Source organism: Labeo rohita, chromosome 8 (assembly GCF_022985175.1).
Source record: "Labeo rohita strain BAU-BD-2019 chromosome 8, IGBB_LRoh.1.0, whole genome shotgun sequence".
Classification (NCBI taxonomy): domain Eukaryota; kingdom Metazoa; phylum Chordata; class Actinopteri; order Cypriniformes; family Cyprinidae; genus Labeo; species Labeo rohita.
Window position 1 is genome coordinate 31,088,794 of NC_066876.1, and position 26,802 is coordinate 31,115,595.

Consider the following 26,802-nt stretch of genomic DNA (forward strand, 5'->3'; position numbering starts at 1 on the left):
GACTTTTGTCATTATAGGATAGATGTGTACATACACTGCCAACACACATTAATGTTCAAACTAGGGATGTGCGGGTCTAGTCGACTAGTCGACTAAACGGTACAGCTTCTAGTCGACACTGAAAACAACAGTCGACTACACGACAGAAAAAAAAAAAACCAACAAACATGATTTTATCATTGAAATTGCCATAATTTTAAACGTTACATTTAAAACATTTAACAAATAAGTTAAAATTAAACGTTTGAAAAATAATGCATTATTTTAAAAGTGTATCTGGGCGAAAACTATGTTTTTACCTCAGACCTCGCATGCCCTTACAGAGACCTCATGACCACGCAAAAGACTAAAATGTGGGATTATTTTGAATTAGAAGGAATCGGAAAAGTTTTGTGTAAACGGTGTAATATCAAATTGGCTTACAATAACCGTACTGGAGCAATGCATAACAGGCACGTCGTAGGTGTTAGCTTAGAGCCTAGCCAAAGCAGCAAATGTCAGTCACGGCATTCACTACAACTTGCCACCGCTGCGATCCCGTCCGTGCCATCTACTCCTCTAAACGAAGATCCACTTTGGTGGTGGTGTGGGATGTCCAGGCGCTTTCTAAAAACTCTTGCTTTTCGATTATCTTAAAGAAATAAGCTATGCAGTGGCTGACATTGAGTGTATGCTCTTCTTTTGTTTCCTTTTTAACGACCGCCTAAAATTAAATGATGATAACGTGAGGCAATTAAGCGCACGGTTTTTCTCTGGTTTTTTCTTACCATCTTTTGGGGGTATTTTGCTTTTAGACTAGTCAACTAGTCGGATACAAAACTTTCGTTTAAACGACTAGCAAATTAGTCGTTGCGCACATCCCCATTTCAAACAACATGCAAAACTTAACTTTGCATCCAATGACCCCTTTAACCTCTTCTAGTTTCCTGATGTATTTAATTTATCATATAAATTAAACTCGTTACATTATGAAAACCGGAAACTTCTCTCAAAAGCTGAACCAGTGAAATTTCAACAATTTCCAGCATGAACTCATCATAAACCAAATTACGTTCACAACTGCAGAAATTATTTTTTTCTGACCCCACTAACAGATATTTTCTCTTGTTCTAATCATAAATTAACTTAAATTTCATGCATATTTCAGAAAACAAGACTTCAACAAGAAGTTATTTTGCTGCTCAAGTAAATGCATCATGATTTAAGAATGTTAATGCACTGGAAAACAAGAAAAATACTGAGTAAGAACGTGATTTTGATGAGTATGATGTTGCGTTTCATCTCTCACCCTGCTGGTCGCGATCCGTGCAGCGGGACACCAGCGCGCTCACGGCAGGAAAGGTGATACTGGACACAGCGGCGACGGCACCGGCCGCCCACATCATCCTGCACTCAACAGAGTTATTTTAAACCCAGTGACTCACACCATTCACAATGCTCATTTTACATTACAACCAATGCCAGACTCTATAAATTCAGACGCTCCTCACCATGGTTCAGACCCGAAGCCGTACCAGGCCAGCTGGAAAAGCTGAAATCCGAGTCCCAGCAGTACTGTGTTTTTATTTCCTATCTTCTTCATTAGAACGCTTAACAGTAATGTCTGCAAATACACATAATCATGAAGGACTGAAAAACAACTGTATATCATCTCATAAATGAGTGTGTGGAGCTGAAGGTCCATACCTGCGCAACGATGGACAGGATTCCCACCATCGCAATAAACCCTGCAATCGCTCCTGATGAGAAGTTAATGACCTGAAACAAGACGCACAGTTTCTGACGTCGGGCTCAAGTCAAGTTGTACAATTCTCAGTCTCAGTTTTCAAATTCTGTCAGTTTTATCACTAAATCAGTGCACTAAATGTGTTTTTGCTGCCCTTTAATGTCATCTCATGCTCTTTACTACTAGTTACAGCAGCAAATAAACATGAGTTAACATCAGAAAAATCACAACAACTTGAACAAATTGAAATGAATCATGTGATCCACCAATCAGTGATTAAACCGCAGAAATTCCACATTTAATTTAGGAAATGCATTCAGTGACCAAAAACTCTTAAATAAAATTTATTTGGGTTTCAGATAAAACATCTTTACTCAAAAACTAAAGATATCCCTAAATTAAAAAAATCAAAGTGAGTTTATGCTTAAAACTGAAAAAACTTGTCAGTTGGGTCAAAAAAAAAAAAAAAAACTTTTTTTTTATGACCCCATTAGCAAATTTTTTTTTTCTTGTTTTAAGCATAAATTCGCTTCAATTTGATAAATTCACAGACAAGGCTTACGCCTAGTCCTAGGCTAAAACCTAATGCTGAGCTGTTTCAACTGAAAGACACTTGCACTGACAGATCTTAAAACATGTAAGTGCCTTTGTTTTGTCTCAAGATGCATACCAGTAATGTTTTTACCTAATGCATGTTAAAAAAAATTACTTAAATATCCTAATTGAACTATGACCTAATCCTGGCTTAGGCTAAGCCCTGTCTGTGAAACCGGGCCTTAATATCTTAAGTCATTTTGTATCTCCACTAAATATATCTTGATTTAAGGGTGTTTAGATATTTGGACTGGAAAACAAGACAAAAAAAAAACTGAAGCAGAAAAACTGTTTTCTGACATACGGCACACTGCAGGAGTGAAATGGGCTGTGAGCATCGTTTCGTGACACATACCTGTCCCAAATAGAGGAAGAAGCTGGAATACTGTCCGGCCTCAGGCAGATACGAAAGGAACACTGTGACACAGATGAGCAGCACTGTTGAGTCTTTACCCACCTTCCTCAGAGACTAACACACAAAACAAGAGTTTGACACTGGAGTGACATTTCACAACAGCTGACAGAATATAACACAATATCTGAAATTTATTATTTTTCATTATTTGCCATTAGATGTGGACTTCTACAATAGATTGAATAAAGACTCTTTCATAAAGGTGAGTTTCAAAACTATTAATGTACCGAAATTTTGGTAACCAAAGATTTTCAGCCAAAATAGAAAAAAGGTGTCGGATGCCCAGAAATAAAAAGAAAGAGTGACGTTTAATTTGTATGTTTTAATGCATTATCAGAGTCTGTTTCTTGCACACAACATGCATAAATTACACTGTTAACAACGTTAGTGCTGGGTTAACAAAATCAGTTTCTTGATTTTAATCAGAACTGATATTGATTCTTAAATCTTTTTTTTTTAGTTAAACAAAACTTCACTAAACATTATTTGTATCTCCTGCCATCTAATAACTACAACAATCTTTGTGTTTTGTTACTTTTGATATGCAACAAAGTCTCAGCTTTCAAATTCTGTCAGTTTTATTACTAAATCAATGCACAAAATGTGTTTTTGCTCCTATTTAATGTCATCTCATCTTCTTTACTACTAGTTACAGCATCAAATAAACATGAGTTAACATCAGAAAAATCATAACTCATTGAAATAATTCAACCGCAGAAAGATAATAAAAGATAATAAAATAATCAATAAAAGAGCTTGAGATCAATAGCTGGTTTTCCATCCAAAGTTGTGAATTTAACTTATGCGCAAAAATTGGAACAATCGCATAAAACATTTGCAAATAAGCACCGTTTCCATCCAACAAGTGAAAGAGAAAAAAAGCATCACTTCCTGATACACTGACACTATGTATTACTAAGAAAAGTAGGAGAAACCACTGAAAATAATAATCATCATATATAAGAAATTACTTGCGCCTTAGAGCGAGCAGACGAAACACAATAAATGTGATCATTTCTTTTGGAGGTGGATGCCTGCTGTTTGGGAACGCAGTCGTCCAAGACAGCTCTGGGAGGCAATTATACAGAAATACTCTGACGACAGACTTTGCTCAGGCCTTTCATAATGACCATTTCAGATGCTGTGCAACAAGATCGGTCCACTGGTAAGATGAGGTTTGCCGGCCCATAGCGCAAAGTCAAAAGTCAAAGTCAAAAACCACCTCAAGCGAGCATAAAAATTAAGGGATTTTTATTCGAAATGTGCCATTTTCATTACTCGTTTAGGATGCGATACTTCAAAATGCGCAGAACAACAGGGTGATGGAAACATAGCTAATAATGTCACATTTAAGTGACCATAAACTCTTCTTTGGGTTTCGGAAAAAACTTCAGAGTTTCAGTAAAACATTCATTTTGGTGCATCATTATTAAAGGTGAAGTCCACTTCCAGAACAAAAATTTACAGATAATGTACTCACCCCCTTGTCATCCAAGATGTTTGTGTCTTTCTTTCTTCAGTTAAAAAGAAATTATGTTTTTTGAGTAAAACATTTCAACATGTTTCTCCATATAATGAACTGCACTATGGTGCCCTGAGTTTGAACTTCCAAAATGCAGTTTAAATGCGGCTTCAAAAATGCAGCTTTAAAGGGCTCTAAACAATCCCAGCCGAGAAATAAGGGTCTTATCTAGCAAAACAATTGGTTATTTTCATTTAAAAAAAATACAATTTAAATACTTCTTAATCTCAAATGCTCGTCTTGTCTTGCTCTCCCTGAACTCTGTTTATTCTGGTTCAAGACAGTTCGGGTATGTCGAAAAACTCCATCGTATTTTCTCCCTCAACTTCAAAAATCATTTCAAAATCATCCTACATCGCTGCAGAAGTACCAAACCAGTCTTTGAAAAGTGAACATGCAAAGAAGATCAAACACCCTTAACAAAAAAGGTAAAACAACGATACAGGACGATTTTGAAGTTGAGGGAGAATATGAGATGCGAGTGTTTCGACATACCCTAGCTGTCATGAACCGGAAAAAACAAAGATGAGCGTTTGAGTGTATATAAATTGTATTATTTTTAATGAAAATAACTGATCGTTTCGCTAGATAAGACCCTTCTTCCTTGCCTGGGATCATTTACAACTGCATATGGAATCGTTTGAAGCTGCATTTAAACTGCATTTTGGAAGTTCAAACTCAAAGCACCATATCAGTCCATTATATGGAGAAAAATGCTGAGATGTTTTCCTCAAAAAGCATAATTTCGTTACGACTAAAGAAGAAAGACGTGAACATCTTGGATGACGACGGGGTGAGTACATTATCTGTACATTTTTGTTCTTTAGTTTCTTTAAAACTAAAGGTCTCCATCAATAACTAGCATTCAAAACAGAGTACAGAAAACCATAAAATATGTATCTCACAGCAAAAGGATCGGCCTGCTCCCAGGAAATGGGCAAACCCCATGACGACAGCCTCATTTTGTCCGGCAGGGACTCGGGCACCACCAGCAGGATGAACAGAATATCAGCCACTGCGATGATGGTGGCGAGCAGAACCACTAGACTGTCTCCATACTGGAAGGACAGGAACGCTCCTATAGCCGGACTCGTCACTAAACTCGCTGCAAATGTCGCAGAAACCTGAAACCCAAGACCAATAGGACAGTTCAGAAAGACGATGCTGTGAGCGGGACATGAGACAAACAAAGCATCTAAAACACATCTGGAGTGACACTGATTATAACAGTCCTGCATCACATCTGCTGAATGAAATCCAGTACTTGTTTAACTAATTTTGGCTGCTCATTTCAAAAATAGGGTCTGTTTTGCTGGAGCATGATGCATAAAAATGATGCTTTTTTGCTTTTGACAAGCAATTATAAGGTGAAGTAGTCTTTTATCCTCCATTAATCAGCAGAAAAACACCACAAACACGTTTCCTGTGTGAATCTGAGCCACGTTACAATTATTTGATCAATTCTTAACCCACTTTCACATGCATGACATTATTTGATGCCTGATTTCAAGGGCAGAAGAAAAAGAAAACTTGAGCCAGATGTTTTTTTGCTAAAGTGTGGGTGTTTGACTGGATCCAAAGAGCAAAAGAAAAGACAGATTTTCAATTTAAAATAAGCTTTTTAGTTACATTAAATGGAGTGTTTTAACATATTTTTCCACATAATCATAATATAGTGATCAACATTTGAAGTGGATCAAAAAAAAGTTAATCAAAGTTGTCCTAATCAGGGATTTTCATTTTGATTATTTTTCCTAACTGCCAGCCGACGCTCGTTAACTGATTATTAGCTATGTTTATAGTGTTTGTAAACATTCTGCGTCAGCATCAGGCCTATTTCTGAATGTAATAATAACATTTGACTTACAGGTTTATGCGATTTCCTTTTTTCCTCTCACAAATGCAATTTTATTTTATTTTAACCATGCAACAAAAGTTGTCAAATATTTTGATGAATTACTGAAAATAAATTAATAAATAAATAAATGAGCTTTTAAACCGTTTAACTTATTGCTCTATTGAGTCAAAATTCTTTCTGTCGGTTAATGGTTAACCGGTTAAAAGGAACATCTCTAGTCTTGAGACAAGAACGTGTATTGTTTTGGTTTTAGGACAACTTTAACAAAAGGTTTTGATCCATTTCAAATGTTGACTACTGTATATACTAAAAACTATTTACTAACTGCAAAAATTGAAGAATTGTACTGATTTTTTTTACTCAATACCCCAAAGAAATATATGAAAAAACAAGGGCTGTCAAACGATTAATTGCATACAAAATAAAAGTTTGAGTTTGCCTAATATATATGTGTGTACTGTCTGTAATTATTATGTATATATAAATACACACAAATTAATGTATATATTTAAGAGAAATATATTATTTATGTACAAAATATTTATTTATATATAATATAAATGATATAAAAATTATAATATATATACTTGTAAATATTTCTTAAATATTTGCGTGAATGTGTTTGTATTTATACATACATAATAATTATACACAGTACACACACATATATATGGCAAATTAAACTTTTATTTTGTATGCGATTAATCGCGATTAATCGTTTGACAGCCCTAAAACAGAAAATGTGCGCTATGCATCATAAACAGCCATTTCTGTTTTGAGTACAGTCATCATACGAGATTATACTAAACCTCTATAAATGCGTCACATAACAGAGACAGATGTTCTTACCAGTCCATATGCTGTGCTTCTTTCATTCTCTTCTGTAATATCAGCTACATATGCAAATATCACAGAAAATGTGACAGAGAAAAGTCCGGACACGGACATCAGAGCGAAAAACCACCTGATGAAGAGAGACAGAAACACACAAACATTACTTATGCTGCTGGCATGTTAAATCAAAGTCAAACATTTCAACTGCACAAACATTAACAGGTCTACAAAAACACCATTTTAAATCAATGCATTCAACTTTAAAGGTGCAGTTCACTCAAAAATGAAAACTGGCTGAAAAGTGTTACTTCAGGCTAAAATCCAACGCTTCATCCAGTGAAAAAGTCCATCTCCTGTTGTTTCTCACATCAAAATTCAGCCACATATTTGTTTAGAGCTGTTTTGGCTTGTAAACGGTGCTTGATCAGTGCACATTTCTCTCCTGATTCAGACCAGACCACTTTTTTTTTTACTGGAGGAAGCATTATAATGGATTATGGACTTAATGTATTTTAGTTAAAAATGTCTTAATGATGGATTTGTTTTAGCATTTGTCTTTTTAAGATGTTAACTGATGGACTGGAGTGATGTGAATTATTGTGATGTTTTTATCAGCTCTCATTCTGACGGCACCCATTCAACTGCAGAGGATGCACTGGTGAGACAGTGATGGAATGACACATTTCTACAAATCTCTTCAACATCTCAGATGGCCTGAGGGTAAGCACATTTTCATTTCCGGCTGAACTATTCCTTTTAATGGATTACAGAGGGGTTTGTCTCTCATGCAGAATGAGCTGCAGTGACTTTTACACATGCCTGAAGAGCTTTAGTCACTTGAGAGTCATGTGATGGCACACACACACACACAAAAACACACACACACACGGGTCGTACCATGGGCTGAGCCTCATTAGTGGGATGGGGGCGCAGGTGAAAAACACTGTGAGCAGCAGGAAGCTCTTTCTGCCCCAAACATCAGACAAGGCACCAATCAGAGGAGCGCTCATGAACGACAGAAATCCCTGCAAACAAACTGCAGTTATCACACACACACACACAACACACTGCAATGCAACACTGACTTTTAGTCAATAACAAAAACAGCACAAAGTTAATATTTGGCCTTTTCAGAAAATAATGATCACATATTGTAATTACAACACATTGAATGCATGCAAATGCATGACAACAGATGCACTAGATTCACCTTGACGCCCTGAATGAGGCCATTCATGAGAAACGTGTGCTGTGGAAATGTTTCATGAAGGACCTGGAATGAGGAAACATCAGAAAACACAGCGCTCACCATTAAGAGTTTCATATCACTTTCACTGTTTGCATTTGCACTTGAATGATCTCCTGAACACTTTGTTTTGCATTTGCATCTGCAGTGCATTACATGAAGGTGCATATTATTAAACTAGAGGACATTTTTCAAGTCTCTATCTATAAAAGAAAGTGAAAGAACACTTGTATGATAAAATCTTGGCTTGGCTAGTTGACTGAAGCTTAAACTGAAACTAAAACCATAAAAAATGTTCATTTCTTGAAATAAAATAAACGTTTAGTTAAAAAAAAAAAAAAAAGAAAAAAAAAAACAACTTTATTTCAGCTAGCCATCATAGCAACATTTCTCGTTTTCATTTAGTTCAATTTAATGTACTAAAATAACAAGTTAAAACTAAAATAAAAATTATACAGATATATTTATAAAAGAAAACAAAAATGGGAAAAAAAACATGCAACAAAAGGACAAAAAAAAATTTACCTAAAGTTAAAATGAAAATGGAAAACATAAAAAATAAACACTAATTAATAATATTAATAAAAACTAATAGTATAGTAATGATATAGTAATGATATTAAAATGACACTGTTTCAAATACACATTAAGAAAAAAATATTTTAAAAAATGAAAGGACAATTTCAAATTCACTGGTTTAATTAATAATAAAAGCATATATATATTTGATCCAAGGTACAGAAAAAAACAGTAATATTGTGAAATATTATTACAATTTAAAACAGCAGTTTTCTATGCAAATATATTTTAAAATGTAATTTATTTCTGTGATCAAATCTGAATTTTCAGCATCATTACTCCAGTCTTCAGTGTCACATGATCCTTCCGAAATCATTCTAATATGCTTATTTGCTGCTCAACAAACATTTCTGATTATTATTGTTAATATTACTATCAATGTTTAAAGCAGTTGAGTACATTTTTTTCATGATTATTTGATGAATAGAAAGATCCAAATATCAGCATTTCTCTGAAATAAAAAGCTTTTGTAACATTATACACTATACCATACAAATGCTTGGAGTCAGTATCATTTTTTTTTTCCAGAAAAGAAATTATAGAAATTAATACTTTTATTTAGCAAGGATGCTTTAAATTGTGATAATAATTTAAATGATAATAATAATAATAATAATAATAATAATAATAATAATAATAATAATAGTAATAACTGCTTCTTGAGTGGCAAATAAGCATATTAGAATGATTTCTGAAGGATCATGTGACACTGAAGACTGGAGTAATGATGCTGAAAATTCAGATTTGATCACAGGAATAAATTACAATTTAAAATATATTAAAATAGTAAACAGCTATTTATAGTAAGAATATGAAAACAAATTTTATTTCTAACTTGGATCAAATAAATGGTCACTTGGTGAGCAGAAGAAAGGTCTTTTAAAAAACATTATTCTTACTTTCCAAAAACTTTTGACTGGTAGTGTATATAAATTTTAGCTATGTAACATCATTTATTATAGTGCAACTTACTTGTAATTGCCTTATTATTATTATTATCATTCAATGCATTTCTAAATGTTAAGTTGTGATGTGATGATGTGTATGTTATTCATGCATATGCCATATGTTCCTTTTTTCTTCCCATAGACTGCAGTTAAAATTAATCTCTGGGTCAGATCATTAATTAATTAAACAATAACAAATCAGAAAAAGTTCAGATTGGTGTGTTTAATGCTCACTGTCAGCATCGGGGTGGTCAGGAGACCCCAGGCGAAAAACTCCATGAAGATCACCACCACTGCATGGGCCACCTTCGCCCGGCCGACACTGCGTTGCTGCAACACAACAACCACACTAAATACACCTATACAGTCTAATGCACAATACATATATATACACCAGCAAAACATAATGTACACAACATCAGCTGAACAAATGACAGGTCATACAGAATGAAGCAGGAGTGTTTCTGACACAACCACTGATCAGATCAAACTCACATTATGAGGAATAAACTGAGAGAGGGTTTAGTATTTAATATAGACGCATTATAAACCAAAGGTTAAAGGTTACATACAGAAACCAACGAAATCATGAACTTTAATCTGTCATTATATATCCATATGGACCATTTGACAGACAAAAACACACAACACAAAGAAACAGATAATCAGACTCAACTAAAAAACACGAAAAATAAAAACAAACATCGAAACACCCGATTATTATTAGCAGATTACAATCAACAACAGTAAAAACACTGAGTTTAACTATGTGTGATGAGATGACATCACTCACTCTGATGTGTTTGATCAGCATGATGTTTTTCATCCGACTCTCACATTCTGCTCGACAAATCAATCATCCCGATCGGATTTAATTAACGAAGCTGTTTTAATTCGAGCAGCTTTCGTTAACGCTCTCGCTCTTCTCTTCCACTTTCTAACATGAACATTCCTCAACACCAACTTCCGGCTTCCGTCTGCGGGTGTTAACTTCAAAATAAAAGTCTTTTATTGACGAATACCTCGTGGATCTGAAAATCGTATGTAAATATTCACTCCTCGTTCACAGAGTTATATTATTTAGAGGTGAAAGGTGCGATAAAATGTATTACTGACAAAACAGCGTAGTTACAGATTCTCTGGATGCATCGGATCATTTATGAGAGCGATTCTCAAACATTTGATTCTCAGTGTCGGAGACATTCCTGCAGGCGGCGCTACAGCTGATTCAAAAACACAGATGCATTTAATTTTTTATTTTTAAAAACACAAATTCATTCATTCTCACTTGATTTCAGGATTATTTACAGTTGTGTAGAACACGTGAAACAAGACAGGTATTCGTATTTTAATTGCTCGGTATGTTTTGAATTTATGTTTGCATTTGTATACAAACGAATTCTGATCAAAATAGAGAAGATAAAATCAAGATAAAATAAACCATTTTAACTCGACACGAGAACACGAAACACAACCGATCTAAATAATTACATTTTTTGTATTTACTGAGAAAATCTCTCATTTCAAACACATTAAATCTTGAGTTATGTTATACCACGTGTGCTTGTTTGTATTGTGTATAGTAGAATGAGGCGCGCGCTCGCCAGCCTGCTCGTACCCGCGCTGTGCGGTGGAAATGCGCTCTCGAGAGAAACTTCTGCTGAATTAATTTGTTTATTTGTAGAAATCGTGCAGTATTAAAGCCAAAACAGCGTGAAGGAGCGAGACACAAGTTTGCAATGAGAACCGGACAGTGAGTTGTGTATGTTTGTGTGTTTGAGTGTAAATGTGTATGTGGGTGTGTGTGTGTTTACATTGTGTTTTGCTGGAGTTCACTTCATTTCCTTTTTTCAAACGTTGATGTGATTCCTCATAAGCACTGATTCATTCATTTGCTGTTTCTAATGCACATTATTTAATATTGATGTGTTGTACCCTGGTTTTTACATGTTACCCCAAAGTACTTTAAAAAAAGTACCATGGCACATTAACAAGTTTTGGTTGCTTTTCTCGTTAGTGCATGCTCAAAATGTTGTCTAGCTAGGGCAGTCAGTAGATTTTGATAAGTAACCCGTGTCTTTAAACAGGAGGATCATCAGAGATTGATTTAATTGGAGCTGATGGAGTGTCCGTACAGGAGCCGCATGAACCAGCATCGCTCCAAAGACACTGGAGGTGAGAACCTCACCTGTATGGTAAAAAAAAAAACCTGAACTAAATGCATTACCAAATAAACCAATGATTTGTTTTGATCAGTTCGTGGTGTGTCGGGTGGCCGGTCTATGATGAAGAAAAAGAGCTCTCACAAGTGAGTATCAGTGTCATTATATAGTAGTATTGTTTTTTTTTTTTATCTGAATTTTAGTTTTGGTATTCCTCCTCAAAGTTTTGTTAGTTTTTATATTTAATATAACATTTTTTTATATTTAATAAAACGTTTTATTTTTATAAAAATACTATAATTTTTATTTTTTATATACATACCAAAATACTTTTTAGTATTTTTTTTTTTATTCATTTATAATTTTATTTTAATGATTACCTTCTAGAGACCTTCTAATTGAATAACGATTTAGAATAAAAACTTATTAACTTATTACCTGACATAACTGAGATTTAATAATTATGAAAACAAATATGTGACCTTGGACGACAAAACCAGTCTTAAGTAGCACGGGTATATTTGTAGCAATAGGCAAAAATGCATTGTATGGGTCAAAATGATTAATTTTTCTTTTAAGCCAAAAATCATTAGGATATTAAGATCATATTCCATTAAGATATTTTGTAAATTTCCTACCGTAAATATATCAAAAGCTAATTTTTGAGTAGTAATATGCATTGGTAAGAACTTCATTTGGACAACTTTAAAGGTGATTTTCTAAATATTTGGATTTTTTTGCACCCATATTTAAGAGAAATATGTTATTTATGTATAAAATATTTTATTTTTTTGCCAACACTAATGAAAACTAAGTTTAGTTAACGTGTTTTAATTTTTATTTTATTTTGTTTTGAAGACAATAATTTTAGTCTTTTGTATCTTAGTTTTAGAGTTAGTTTAATCTAATTTAATAATCTATTAGAAACAGTCAGAGCTAGAATGAGCAAATAGAAGCTCTTTCCTTATGTTTTAACGCCCTCTTTTGTGCTTTGTCAGGCACAAACACATGCATCACTGCAGTCCCGCCGAGTCTCCCAGTGAAAGCATTGTGGGCTGTCGAATACAACACAAATGGAAGGAAGACGTCTACAGTCCGGTGTCTTGGTGGACAGGGACAGTACTAGTCCAAGTGCCAGTCAACTCATCTCTCTACCTCATTAAGTACGACGGAGTGGACTGTGTCTACGGCCTGGAGATCTTCAAAGATCAGAGGGTTCAGAATCTGGAGATTTCACCCGGGGAAATCGCCTCGTTTCGAATGAGTGACTCTCGTCTCGCGGACCAGCTGCTGGGACGGCCGGTGGTTCACCTGTTTGAGACGGATGATGGCTCGAAGGATGAGTGGAGGGGTTTGGTGCTCTCCAGAGCTCCCAGCATGCCTGCTTGGTTCTTCATTACGTATGAGAAAGATCCCATGCTTTACATGTACCAGCTGCTGCAGGATTATAAAGACGGAGACCTTCGGATACTTCCGGATTCAGGTGAGCAAGTCAGTTCACTCTTAAAAATAAAGCTTCTTTATCAGCATCAACGAAGAACTTGGAACGACTAAAGGCTCTTTATAGTGCATAAACTTTCTTCAGGTTATTAAAATGTTCTTCACATTAAGAAAAAATGATTCTTTTAAGAACTGATCACTGAAAGGAGTCAGTCAAAAAATCTCACAAACAGTGTCAAACTCACAATCTGAATCAGTCTAATGACGAACGTGCGTCTGAATCGTGAACAAATGACTCTCTAATCAGTTCCTTGTAATGAATCAGTTTAAAAGACTCAAACAGTCTCAAAATCTGATTCTGTCTGAATACTACAGCATGAACAGAAGAGTCTGAATCATGAATAAATGACTCTCTAAACAATTCCTTGTCATAAATCAGTCAGAAAGACTCACAAAGAGTGTCAAACTCACAATTTGAATCAATCTAATGACTATAGTACGATCAGCGGAGTCTGAATCATGAACAAATGACACTCTAATCAATTCCTTTGAAATAAATCAGTTTAAAAAATTCAGTGTCAAACTCACAGTTTGAATCTGTGTAATGACTACAATGCGAACAGCAGACACTGACTCGTGAACAAATGACTCTCTAACCGATTCACTGTAATGAATTGGTCAAAAAGACTCACAAACAGTCTCAAACTTGAAATCTGAATCTGAGTACTACAGTGCGAACAGAGGAGTCTGAATCATGAACAAATGACTCTCTAACAGATTCACTGTAATGAATCAATCAAGAACACTCACAAACAGTGTCAAACTCACAATCTGAATCAATCTAATGGCTACAGTGTGAACAGCGGAGTCTGAATCATGAACAAATGACTCTCTATCCAATTCCTTGTAATGCATCAGTCAAAAAGACTCACAAACAGTCTCAAACTCAATCTGAATCTGAGTACTACAGTGCGAACAGCGGAATCTGAATCATGAACAAATGACTCTCTAACCGATTCACTATAATGAATATATCAAGAAGACTCACAAACAGTGTCAAACTCACAATTTGAATCAATCTAATGACTACAGTGTGAACAGCGGATTCTGAATCATGAACAAATGACTCTCTAACTAATTCCTTGTCATGAATCAGTTTAAAAGCCTCAAACAGTGTCAAACTCACAATTTGAATCTGTGTAATGACTACAGTGCACTGACTCGTGAACAAATGACTCTCTAACCGATTCAGTGTCATGAATCAGTCTCTTGACTCTGCAGTCATAAAAATAAAGGTTACAAAAGGCGTTTCATAGTAATTTATTTCATTATTGGTTCATCAAAGAACCTTTCAGTGATTAGTTCTTAAAAAAACCATTTTTTTCTCAGTATGAATAATATTTTAATAATCTAAAGTACCTTTTTGCACTATAAAGAACCTTTTGTGGTTCCATGGATGTTAAATGTTCTTAATGTAACCACTGATGCCAATTAAAAAAACTTTATTTTTAAGAGTGTAAGGGGGGAAAATGTTCATTTAAGTAACTATTCAATAAAAGTTTTTTTTTTTGGAGAACTACAAATGATACTTGAATGACATTGCTGTGAAAACCCAGTTCAGAAACCTTTATTTTTAAGAGTCAGTTTTGGGCAATTGTGACTTTTCCCCTTTTTAATCAAATAAATATATTGAACTCATATCTTTGATTCTGCCGGACTAATCTGAATGTTTATTATTAAATGCTTTCCTCTATCAGATGATCCGGCAGAGTTCAAAGAGCCAGGTGAAGTGTGCGACACGCTGGTTGGGAAGCAGGTTGAGTGTATGAATAAGGACGGCACGCAGAGGATGGGCACCATCATCCAGCAGGTTCAGGCCAAACCGTCTGTTTACTTTATCAAGTTCGATGATGACTATCACATCTACGTCTACGACATGGTCGGATCATAACTTTCCGCTCAGACCTTTGTCGTCACGCAGCGGCATTTTCACTTAAATGAAATCTGTGTTTTCAGTGGGTTTCACTTTTGTTAATAAATGTAAGTTCTGTAGAAAGCTTCTGATGCCATTTGAGAATTTAATGCGCCTGGTTTGTTTTTTTTCTCTTCAACTGTTGTGTCAAACACATGGATGCGTGTGAGAATAAAATGAGCCTGTTTTGTTAGTTCTCGTGAGCTTCTGTCCCTAGACACAGATATATTTTTATACTACGAGTTTGTGTTTAGTTTGGTTGTTTGCCGTTAAAGAGATTCAGCTCTGTTTCCTTGTATTGTAAATAGTGCCTTTCTCTCTTCTGAGATCGTTCTGACTTAGGATAAGAAGTGCTACTTCATAAAGGTTCCCTCTCCATATCATTGTGTTTCTACTTTCTATGTTTGTCCTTATTAAAGATTAAAAAGTGAAAAACAAAAAACAGTTTGACTCATTTATTTGACAACACTGAAATAAATGTAATGTTAAAACAATTTTCCATCAGAAATTGCCATTACATTTTTATAATCAAGTACAAAAAATCGTTTGATTCAGACTGGGACTTTGGATCGTGAATCATTTGGTTCAAATAGGGACTTCGGAGCTCGAATAGCAAATTGTTTGATTCAGATCGGGACTTCACAGCAGCTGCGCAAATTTTTTGATTCAGATCCGGACTTTGGAGTGCATATTGCAAATCATTTAATTTGGATCGGGACTTAGAGCGCATACTGCAAATTTGATTCAGATCGGACTTGGAGTGCACATTGCGAATCCTTTGATATCAGGACTACTTCGCAAATCTTTTGATTCAGAGCCAGACTTCGAAGCGCATATTATGAAACATTTGATTCAGATCGATTGGAATGCGAATCACAAATCATTAATTTAATTCAGATCGGGACTTCGGAGCAGAGCAGCACGTATCATGAATCATTTGGTTTAGATTGTGACTTCGGAACAACTTTGTGATTCTTTTGATTCAGATCCGGACTTAAAAGCGCATATTGCAAATCATTTGATTTGGATCTGGTCTTAGAGCGCATACCGCAAATTTGATTCTGAACGCACATTGCGAATTATTTGATATCGGGACTACTTCGCAAATCTTTTGATTCAGAGCCAGACTTCGAAGCACATGTTACGAAACGTTTGATTCAGATCGATTGGAACGGGAATCAAAAATCATTTAATTTTGACTTCGGAGCGCGAATCGCAAATCGTTTGATTCAGACAGAGACTTCGGAGCAACACGTATCACAAATCATTTAGTTTAGATCGGGACTTCAGAACAACTTTGTGATTCATTTGATTCAGATCCGGACTTAAAAGCGCATATTGCAAATCGATTGATTCGGATCTGTTCTTAGAGCGCATACTGCAAATTTGATTCAGAACGGATTTGGAGCGCACATCACAAATCATTTCATATCGGGACTACCTCGCAAATCTTTTGATTCAGAGCCTTCAGAACGTGAATCGCGACTCATTTGGTTTCAATTGGGATTTCGGAACGTGTATTGTGAATCATGGGGATTCCGGCGAAATAAATACTTTGATTCAGATGGGGACATCGGAGCACATATCGCAAATCGTTCGATTCGGGACTTATAGCAAATATTTTGATTCATGGACTTAGAAGCAAATTCATGAACGTTTTAATTCAGAAATGGGCTTCGGAGCGCATATTGCAAATCGTTTGATTCGGATCGGGACTTAGAGCGCATACCGCAAATTTGATTCAGAACGGACTTTGATCGCACACCGCGAATCATTTGATATCGGGACTACTTCGCAAATCTTTTGATTCAGAGCCAGACTCTGAAGCGCATACTAGGAATCGATCGGAACGCGAGCTGCAAATCATTTGATTTTGATCAGAACTTCGGAGCAACTTCATGAATCTTTTTGACTCAGATCAGGACTTTGGAGCACATATTGCGAATCATTTGATTCAGATCGATCGGAACGTGAATCGCGAATCATTTGGTGTTAATAGGGACTTCGGAGTGTGTATTGTGAATCATGGGGATTCCGGCGAAATAAATACTTTGATTCAGATGGGGACATCGGAGCGTGTATCACAAATCATTCGATTTGGGACTTATAGCAAATATTTTGATTGATGGACTTAGAAGCAAATTCGTGAATGTTTTAATTCAGAAATGGGCTTCGGAGCGCATATTGCAAATCGTTTGATTCGGATCGGGACTTAGAGCGCATACCGCAAATTTGATTCAGAACGGACTTTGATCGCACACCGCGAATCATTTGATATCGGGACTACTTCGCAAATCTTTTGATTCAGAGCCAGACTCTGAAGCGCATACTAGGAATCGATCGGAACGCAAGCTGCAAATCATTTGATTTTGATCAGAACTTCGGAGCAACTTCATGAATCTTTTTGACTCAGATCAGGACTTTGGAGCGCATATTGCGAATCGTTTGATTCAGATCGATCGGAACGCGAATCATGAATCATTTGGTGTTAACAGGGACTTCGGAGGCGTATCGCGAATCATTTGATTTAGATCTGGACATCGGAGCGCATTTTGTGAATCGTTTAATTCACATCAGGACTTCAGAACGTGAACCGCGAATCATTTGGTTTCAACTGGGATTTCGGAGCGTGTATCATGGGGACTCCGGCGAAATAAATATTTTGATTCACATCGGGACATCGGAGTGCATATCGCAAATCGTTTGATTCGGGACTTATAGCAAATCTTTTGGTTCATGGACTTAGAAGCAAATTCGTGAATGTTTTAATTCAGAAACGGATTTCGGAGTTCATAATCCGAATCGTTTGTTTTAGAATGGAACTTTTGAGCGCTTTTCTAGCAGTACAAACATTGAGGCAGTACAATTATAAACACAGAAACAAAGCAAAAGAAAAGAAAAAAACACACAGAATATAAACAGATACAGATGTGCTGAACACAACAGACAACCAGAGGCATTTGAATCCACTCGCCGCTCGTTCAGTAGCCTATATATTACCGATCTGATTATAAAGGGACTATACGTTCATTTTCAAGAATTTAACTCTTACCTGTAGAACAGCCGGTCTTTCATAGTTGTGATGGGAGGAGTCGCGCGGAGCCCAACAGAGCGCGCACTGAGCGGCTCTCTCACACAGAGGATCCGTTCAGGAACCCACCGGTAATGTGCAAACATGCTGGATAGGGTAAACATTTCAATGCAGCTTACATTTATGAGCCGAATCTGAACATTACCCACGCAACTGATCAACAGCAGTAAGTAGACATTTGGCTTGATTTATTAAATGCGGTTAAATCATTTTAAAAAGGAATGCAGTGTATCATTATTAAATATAACGTCATAAAATAGTGTTTTTACAATCACGTTGCATTTTTTGTGCGAAATTGTTAAGTATTTACAGACAATTTTACGAAAACAGAAAATAATGATCTGAAATGTTTCAAATCAGTTTATGATCACTTACGAAAATTAACCATGGTTTCACCACAAATAAAACAAACAAACAAACAAACAAACATGGTTACTACAGTTAAACCATGATAACCACATATTTGGTTGTGCTAACCATAGTTTAACCATGGTATTTGTAGTAAAAGTTTGGTTATAGTTAATGGTAATCAAAAAAAAAAAAACTTTTACTATAGTAAAATCATGGGTAATTTTCGTAAGGGAAGGAGATGAAAAATGTGCAAAATAGTATGACAAACATTACACAGCTTGGGAAAACATTCTGGCGATTTGCAAAAAAAAAAAAAAAAAGGTCTAATATTAACTAATTTGATGATGCTGATGATGCTGAGCCAAAATATTAATGAAAACTTTACCTATACAGTTTCACAAAATAAGAAAAAGATTTTTCAGAATTTAAATATGTATAAACTGTAAAAAAAATAAAATAAATAAAATTCAAAATGTATGATTAACTTACAATCTGCAAAGGAATGGAAAAAAAGTTCAAATATACAGTTTATTGTCAATGAACTTTACATAAAAGTTTATAGATAAGCTCTTTTTCACAATATTTGTGCTTTTGTCTGGCTGTTTGGATGCAGTAAAAGTAGAAACATAAGTTTCTTCTGTTCTTGAAATCAGGATCAGGCATTGAAAAATGTCATGCATGTGAAAACAGGCTTAGAATTGATCAAATAGATGTAATGTGGCAGATTTAGACAGGAATCGTGTGTTCGTGGTGTTTTTCTGCTGAATAAGGCAAAATACAAGACTATTTCACCTTATAAATGCTTGTCAAATGCATCATATTTAGTGAGAAAGTGTGAGGTGCTCCAGCAAAACAGACACTATTTTTGGAATCGGCAGCACAAAATAGTCAGAAACAAGTGTTGGATTTCTTTTAGAGCATGTGTGTCTGTTTTAACACAAAACTGATTTCAGTAAATATTGTTGCATATCAGTGTTAAGTCATACTGTTATAGTTTTATTTTAAATTTTTTCTATTTTCTATTTTAACTTTTTTTTTGTTGTTGTAATTGTTTAAATAATTTTGTTGTTTTATCATTTTTATTTACTATTAATTTCATTATTTCTTATTGAATTTATTATTTCTTAATTAAATACATATTTTTATTAATTTTTATTTTTTATTTAGGCTTGGTTATTTTTGTGCTTCAACTTAAACTAAATGTAAAGTTTGTTTATTTAATAATTTATTTCAGTTCAAAAAGTTTTAATTAATGGTAATAACCCTGCTGCAGACAGAATTTATCTTCACTTTTATCATTTTTAATGGTTAATTTGTGTTTATTAGTGCAGTTTATGACAACCAAATCATGCTGACACTTGTTTGTGATGATAACAATGATATGAATTTTCTTTATTTTACATCTTTACATCAACTTTTAGTTTTTAAAATTTGTCAAACTGAAAACTTAAACTATATGTTCTTTTCCCTGAAAGTTAGGGTTAAGTTAGGGATTTTTTTTAACATGAAAATATTATTTTAATCTTTCTATTTCAAAATTTGTGTTTTATTCAGTGTTTTACTTGCCATTTATTCATAGTTAAATGTGAAATTCACTACCAGTTTCTGAGTGCTTCTACACCTATTTTTATATTTTTATATATTTATTCATATTTTATGTATTTATGTATTTTTTTATCATTTATGACAACCAAATCACGTTGACACCTGTTTGTGTTTGTGATTTCAGATGCAGTCTCTATGAAATTCTGCGATTGTTGAAAACATCAAGAAAAGCCAGAGGATTCTGAACCAAAGCAATGGATGAAAACACATCACGTTTTTCCTGAAATATCATCTTTAGTTGTGAAAATTTGCATTATTTGACCAGAATTAAAAGCACTGGTGGAGTTATTGTTCCTGCAGCAGTCAGTCATGCTGAAGCGATGGTTTCTAGGAAAGCGTGTCATTGCTGCGTTGCTCTTCTGCTTCGTTCTGCTCCTGTATCGTCAGGCCTGCAGGTCTCAAATCCAAACCCGGTCAGGACATCCAACAGATGAAGATGCCTACGAGTCTTTACTGCACCAGCACGAGCGCCAGTATCTTCAGCAGACCACAAACCTCACCAGACTGATCTCACAGCTGAAAGCGGAGCTGCAGGAGAGGAGCAGACAGCTGCAGAGATCCGCTGTGATCTTCCCGCTGGAGCATGAAGAGCAGAACCAGTCAGAGCTGGAGGAGTTCATGCGGAAGCAGCTCAGACGGGCCGGCAAGATCTTCACAGGAGAACCGCTGCCGAATGAGTTTGCGGTTCTGCCGTTCGAGACCTTCACCCTGCGCCAGGTCTATCAGCTGGAAACCGGACTGACGCGACTCCCGGTGGAAAGTCCGCTTCGTCAGGACCGCAAGAACGAGATGAACGGGGCGTTAGAAGCGGCGCTGCATCTGCTGAATGAACCTCAACTCAGAGACTCGCAGCAGCGCAGGATTTACTCTCCTCAACACTTCTATGAAGGTCAAACTCTTAGAAAGCAATGCTGATTATATTAGGGCTTTGTTTAGAAATGTAGTAGCCTGAAAGACAAATTTAGCTGCCAGAATTTGATGCAAACATTTATTTTCTTCCTCAGAATTTAGTCTAGCATTCTTAAATCAAAATTTACCTGAGAAGCAAGATGACTTTAAATCTTGTTTTCTGAAAAATGCATCAGAATGAAGTGAGTTTATGCTTAAAACAAGAAAAACAGCTGCCAATGGGGTCAGAAAAATCAACTTAATTCAAAGGAAAAACAAAAAATATATGTGACCCTGGAGCACAAAACTAGTCTTAAGCAGCACGGGTGTATCTGTAGCAATAGCCAACAATACATTGTATGAGTCAAAATTATCATTAGGATATTAAGTAAAGATCATGTTCCATGAAGATATTTTGTAAATTTCCTACCGTAAATATATCAGAACTACTGATTAGCAATATGCATTGCTAAGAACTTCATTTGGACAACTTTAAAGGCAATTTTCTCAAAAATTCCAGATTCCAGATTCCAGATTTTCAAATAGTTGTATCTCGGCCAAATATTGACCTATCCTAACAAACCATACATTAATAAAAAACTTATTTATTCAGCTTTCAAATGATTTATAAATCTCAATTTCAAAAAATGTACCCTTATGACTGGTTTTGTGGTCCAGGGTCACTTATTGGTAGAAGATATATTTTTTTTATATATGTTTTAAAATATATATATACATTTTTGCCAGTTTTTATATATTTAACATTTATTTCAAAATATTTTTGAAAATATATACTTTTTTCTGAATAGGACTGACAGATATTTTCTCTTGTTTTAAGCAAAAACTTTTGAAATTTGTAGATATTTGCATCGGAAAACAAGACAAAAACAAGTAAGAAAAGTGTAAGAAAATCATTTTGCAGTGTAGCAACATTTTACTAATTGTTAAATTTACAGTAAAAACATGTTTCATTAACTGAACTAATGTTAATATATTAAATCACTCAAATCAATTTTTTCCTTTATAATATAATGACAAAAACACTTCAAAACTACAAAATCTTGAATCAGTTAATCACAAGTGGTTTTTCATAAGCTGCGATAAATAATAATATATAGATGCACACAGTGTCATAAACACAAACACAAAACACCATCATTAACACACATTACACTAAAAGAATGCAATACAAATTTAATAACACGAAAGCATAACTGATGCCAAAAAACTAAGAAGAAACAGTTATTTCAGTATAAAACCATCAATGTGAGTGACAAATGTCAATTTATGTTTTTTCACTGTAAATTATGACTTCTTTTTCACTTCCATAAAGTGCACATTTATGAGTATATTATTATAAAATTACATTAGATCTATTATTTACCATGTTGCAGCATGTTGTTAAAAGTAGCCACTTCAAATGTAATTTCTCTTTAATGGCAGGAATCTTACGCACAGAGAGGGACAAAGGAACGTTATATGATCTCACGTTCAGAGAAAACGGTGTTCCAAATTTCAGGAGGCTGGTCTTCTTCCGTCCGTTTGCTCCGCTGATGAAGGTGAAGGAGGAACTGATGGACGCGTCTCAGATCCTCATCAATATAATCGTACCACTAGCAGACACAGTGGAGTCATTCAGACAATTCATGCAACATTTCAGGTAAAACCAAACCTCTTTTGACCGTCAGTGAGTTTTCATGTCATGTGATGCTTCATTTTTCTCTCCTCGTGTCTTAGTGATGTTTGCATTCGTCAGGATGGACGGACACATCTCACCGTGGTGTTTTTTGGGCATGAAAAGACGAATGAAGTGAAAGGAATTCTGGATGCAGTGTCAAGGTAGATACAATTAAATAAATGCAATAAAGATCAAATAAACAAAATGTTGAAATAAAAAAGGACAAAAAATGTAAATGCTAAATATTTACGTAATTGTATCTTTTTTTTGGTCATTAAAAATATACATTAAAAATAAAAAAAGAAAAATATATAATTTCAGTACACATAAAATGCAGGAAAATGACTTAATATATTACGTGTTTTTTGCAAAAAAATAATTAAAAAAAATAAATAAATAATAATAATAATAATAATAATAATAAAATTAAAAATTAAGTGAATTTTAGCCCAATATCTGGTAGTCCCATGCAGCAAAAAAGGGCAAAAAAAATGCTAAAATGTGTTTTGAAATATATTTATTAAAATATATTTTGTTTTTGAATACTTTGAAATATATTTAAAAATATACACGTTTTTTTAAAAGCATTTGAAAAAACATTTTGCTCTCTATACACTTCAATTTAAGACAATACTTTCACATATGTCACATTTGAAGACTTTATTTGTGAACATATAACATAATTGAATAAAAATAAATAATGAATGAATCTTAAATGTAGGTTACTGTATACTGAATGATGTATTTTCTTCACCCTGAAATATATTGTTTGGTATATGAAACTTAAGTTTCAATTTCAAAAATGTATTTCATTGAGTTTCTTGGGCTGCATCACAACAAAGTGAGTTATGATGATGAAACAGTCTCTGTCCCGCAGGAGAATGAAATACCGGAACTTGACGCTGATCCATCTGAACGAAGCGTTCTCCAGAGGACGAGGCCTGCAAGTCGGCGCTCGAGCCTGGAAGCGAAGCAACGTCCTCCTGTTTTTCTGTGATGTGAACGTTCGGTTTGGCGCAGAGTTCCTGAACTCGTGCCGTATGAACGCAGAAGCAGGTACAGAACACCTGTCAACCATCTTTTCGTAGAATAATATCAAGTCATCAAGTCAATACCTAATGCATTGGTATAGCTGTTTTTACAAGAGACATTATATGTGACCCTGGACCACAAAACCAATCATAAGGGTGAATTTTTTGAAATTGAGATTTTGTACATCATCTGATGTATGGTTTGTAAGGATAGGACAATGTTTGACCGAGGTACAATTACTTGAAAATCTGAGGGTGCAAAAAAATCTAAATATTGAGAAAATTGCCTTTAAAGTTGTCCAAATGAAGTCTTTAGCAATGCATATAGAGCATGATCTTTACTTAATTTCCTAATGATTTTTGGCATAAAAGAAAAATCGATCATTTTAGATCATTGCTACAAATATACTCGTGCTACTTAAGACTGGTTTTGTGGTCCCAAATATGATCTGTTGTCATAGCTGAAAAGTCTAAAAAAACATGCTATATAGCCAGTTTTGTTTTAAATGAGAGTAAACGATGACGATACAATCAATAATATAAATTTTCTTTTTTATCTTTACGACAACTTTTAATTTTTTGTCAAACTAAAAACTAAAACTTTGTTCTTTTCGCTGAAAGTTAGGGATTTTTTTGTGTTTTTTTTTTTTTTGACAAGAAAATGCTATTTCAAACTTTCTATTTCAAAATTTGTGTTTTACTCAGTGCTTTACTTACCTTTTTTTTGTAGTTAAATGTGAAATTTGCTAGCAATTTCTAAGTGTTTCTACACCAGTTATTATATTTGTATATATTTATTCATATTTTATGGATTATTTTATTATTTATTTTTTTTATTTTTTTATATTTAGATATTTCTGTAAAGCCAATATATATAATTTTGTGTCAGACTGTTGGACCATAAAAGACAGAATATATATGTGATAATATTTATTTATTTATTTATTTATACAATATTGTCAGATGAAGTCTGAAAAAATTCTTGCGTGACAGCATGTTTATTCACAGTTATTATCACATGGATCACCAGATGTTACAATCTAAGATATTACAATTACAATGTTTTTGTTGTTGTTGTTGTTGTTGTTGTTGTTAATGCTTTATTCAATTCTAGGACAGCTTGATGCACAAAAGAATGTTTTAGTCTCACTCATTAAATCCTGGCATCTTGTATTGCCGATTAGATGGCAGATGTACAAATTCATTACACAGCATGATTTGAGTCGGAAACAATGCTGTTATTAATCTTAAGAGGGCGCCATTGAACTCTTCAGACTTTGTGTTTGTGTAGTTGTGAGGTGTGCATGTGCTTTCACAGGTAAAAAAGTGTTTTATCCAGTGATGTTCAGCCTGTATAATCCAGAGATCATCTATGGTCAGCACATCCCTTCTGCTCAAGATCAGCTTGTAAGATCTCCTTTATTTAGTCTAAGTTGCAGTTTAACTTTTTTTTTAATTTTGAAAACTACAACTTAAATCTTTGGAAAATGTGCTTTCATTGGCAGGTGATCAGGAAAGATTTTGGCTTCTGGAAGGACGTTGATTATGGGATGACGTGTCAGTACAGATCAGATTTCATTAACACAGGTAATACAGTGAGATTCTGCCATGTGGTTGAGTTTTACAGATCTGTGTGTTTGATCTTCTGTGTTTACTCTAAGGTGGATTTGATGTTTCTGCAAAAGGCAGAGCTACAGAAGATGTTCATCTCTACAGGAAGTTCCTGCACAGCAATCTGATGGTGGTTCGCGCTCCGTCACGCCACCTGTTTCACTTGTGGCATCCAACTGTCTGTCACGCACATTTATCCAGCGAGGCGCTTAAACTGTGTTTGCAGACCAAAGCGCTGAATGAGGCGTCTCACAGTCAGCTGGGACAGATGATCTTCCACCAAGAGATCGACAATCATCTGCACAAATACAACCAGCACAATATCAAGTCATGAGGAACAGATCTGACAATTATTCAAAGACAATGATGAAATATGAATTTTTATTGATATAGAAATTAATTATTGTTTTTGAGTTGAAGGACACGAAGTTATGTAGAAATTCAGTTTGTTTTATAAGTATTTTTTAAAACTCTTACTAGACTGAGAGAACCAACCAACATTTAAATATGTTATTAATACGAAACTGACCAGTGTTTAAATCTCTTAAAAGAACAAAACATTTAAATCTGTTAATCAAACAAAATGATCTGACATTCAAATCACTTAATCAAATAAACCTGACTGACATCAGTATATATAAATCTTTTAATCAAACAGAACTAACCAATATTTAAATATCTTTCTAGAACAAAATAATCAATATTTAAAATCTCTTAATCGAACAAAGTATACCAATATTTATGACTTTTAGTCAAACAAAATCCGCCAATATTTAAATCTCTTAATCAAACAAAACAGACTGATATTTATGTCTCTTAATCAAACAAAACCAACCGATATTACAGTTTCTTAATCAAACAAATCTGACCAATAATTAAGTCTCTTAATCGAACAAACCCAACCGATATTAAGTCTCTTAATCGAACAAATCTGACCAATATGGAAGTCTCTTAATCAAACCAAGCCAACCGATATTTAAATCTCCTAAGTGAACAAAACAACTAATACTTAAAACCTCTTAATTGAACAAAACAATATTTATGTATTTTAATCAAACAAAACCTGCCAATATTTAAATCTTTTACTGAAACAAAACAACCAATATTTAAATCTCTTAATTTAACAAAACCGATCGGTATTTATGTCTTCTAATCAAACAAAACCTGCCGATATTTAAATCTATTACTAGAACAAACCCAACCGATATTAAAGTCTCTTAATCAAACAAAGCCAACCAATATCTAAATCTCT

At 34.5% G+C, this 26,802-nt stretch overlaps 3 protein-coding genes across 8 annotated transcripts in view; 2 read left to right on the forward strand and 1 right to left on the reverse strand.

Annotated features, from left to right (window-relative positions):
- The window catches only part of mfsd14bb (major facilitator superfamily domain containing 14Bb), a 14,566-nt gene extending 3,903 nt beyond the window's left edge, over window positions 1–10,663 (reverse strand). The window contains exons 1-10 of the mRNA XM_051117318.1: window positions 10,515–10,663; window positions 9,956–10,051; window positions 8,160–8,222; window positions 7,847–7,974; window positions 6,965–7,079; window positions 5,163–5,381; window positions 2,676–2,789; window positions 1,687–1,758; window positions 1,491–1,603; window positions 1,289–1,386 (exon numbers count right to left, since the gene is read on the reverse strand). Of these exons, the coding sequence (XP_050973275.1) occupies window positions 1,289–1,386; window positions 1,491–1,603; window positions 1,687–1,758; window positions 2,676–2,789; window positions 5,163–5,381; window positions 6,965–7,079; window positions 7,847–7,974; window positions 8,160–8,222; window positions 9,956–10,051; window positions 10,515–10,547 (1,051 nt within the window). The 5' untranslated portion in view covers window positions 10,548–10,663. The remainder of the gene's footprint in view (window positions 1–1,288; window positions 1,387–1,490; window positions 1,604–1,686; window positions 1,759–2,675; window positions 2,790–5,162; window positions 5,382–6,964; window positions 7,080–7,846; window positions 7,975–8,159; window positions 8,223–9,955; window positions 10,052–10,514) is intronic.
- A 2-nt stretch (window positions 10,664–10,665) lies between these two features.
- Window positions 10,666–15,715, forward strand: spinb (spindlin b). Of its 6 annotated transcripts, none has more exons than XM_051117329.1 (6): window positions 10,840–11,058; window positions 11,406–11,483; window positions 11,809–11,896; window positions 11,978–12,029; window positions 12,882–13,366; window positions 15,081–15,715. In XM_051117329.1, the coding sequence occupies exons 3-6, from the start codon at window positions 11,842–11,844 to the stop codon at window positions 15,272–15,274; spliced, it is 786 nt and encodes a 261-aa protein (XP_050973286.1). In that variant the 5' UTR covers window positions 10,840–11,058; window positions 11,406–11,483; window positions 11,809–11,841; the 3' UTR covers window positions 15,275–15,715. The 6 variants fall into 6 exon arrangements, with proteins under 6 accessions (XP_050973288.1, XP_050973286.1, XP_050973287.1 ...); XM_051117327.1 differs by having other exon boundaries at window positions 10,841–11,058; window positions 11,406–11,474; XM_051117331.1 differs by lacking the exons at window positions 10,840–11,058; window positions 11,406–11,483 and adding an exon at window positions 10,666–10,761.
- A 4,936-nt stretch (window positions 15,716–20,651) lies between these two features.
- csgalnact1b (chondroitin sulfate N-acetylgalactosaminyltransferase 1b) lies at window positions 20,652–25,884 on the forward strand. The gene is made up of 7 exons (XM_051116517.1): window positions 20,652–21,231; window positions 22,674–22,890; window positions 22,968–23,069; window positions 23,786–23,964; window positions 25,258–25,346; window positions 25,445–25,526; window positions 25,601–25,884. Exons 1-7 carry the CDS (start codon window positions 20,652–20,654, stop codon window positions 25,882–25,884), a joined length of 1,533 nt encoding a protein of 510 aa, XP_050972474.1.
- Window positions 25,885–26,802: the final 918 nt, after the last annotated feature.

What these genes read in the sequence shown, in the direction of transcription:
- spinb (XM_051117331.1), top strand. Translation starts at nt 11,842, where the DNA reads ATGGAGTGTCCGTACAGGAGCCGCATGAACCAGCATCGCTCCAAAGAC. An exon ending in AAGAAAAAGAGCTCTCACAA is followed by an intron (nt 12,030 to 12,881) that starts GTGAGTATCAGT and finishes GTGCTTTGTCAG; the next exon opens with GCACAAACACATGCATCACT. An exon ending in TCGGATACTTCCGGATTCAG is followed by an intron (nt 13,367 to 15,080) that starts GTGAGCAAGTCA and finishes TTCCTCTATCAG; the next exon opens with ATGATCCGGCAGAGTTCAAA.
- csgalnact1b (XM_051116517.1), top strand. Translation starts at nt 20,652, where the DNA reads ATGCTGAAGCGATGGTTTCTAGGAAAGCGTGTCATTGCTGCGTTGCTC. An exon ending in CAATTCATGCAACATTTCAG is followed by an intron (nt 22,891 to 22,967) that starts GTAAAACCAAAC and finishes CTCGTGTCTTAG; the next exon opens with TGATGTTTGCATTCGTCAGG. An exon ending in CCGTATGAACGCAGAAGCAG is followed by an intron (nt 23,965 to 25,257) that starts GTACAGAACACC and finishes GTGCTTTCACAG; the next exon opens with GTAAAAAAGTGTTTTATCCA.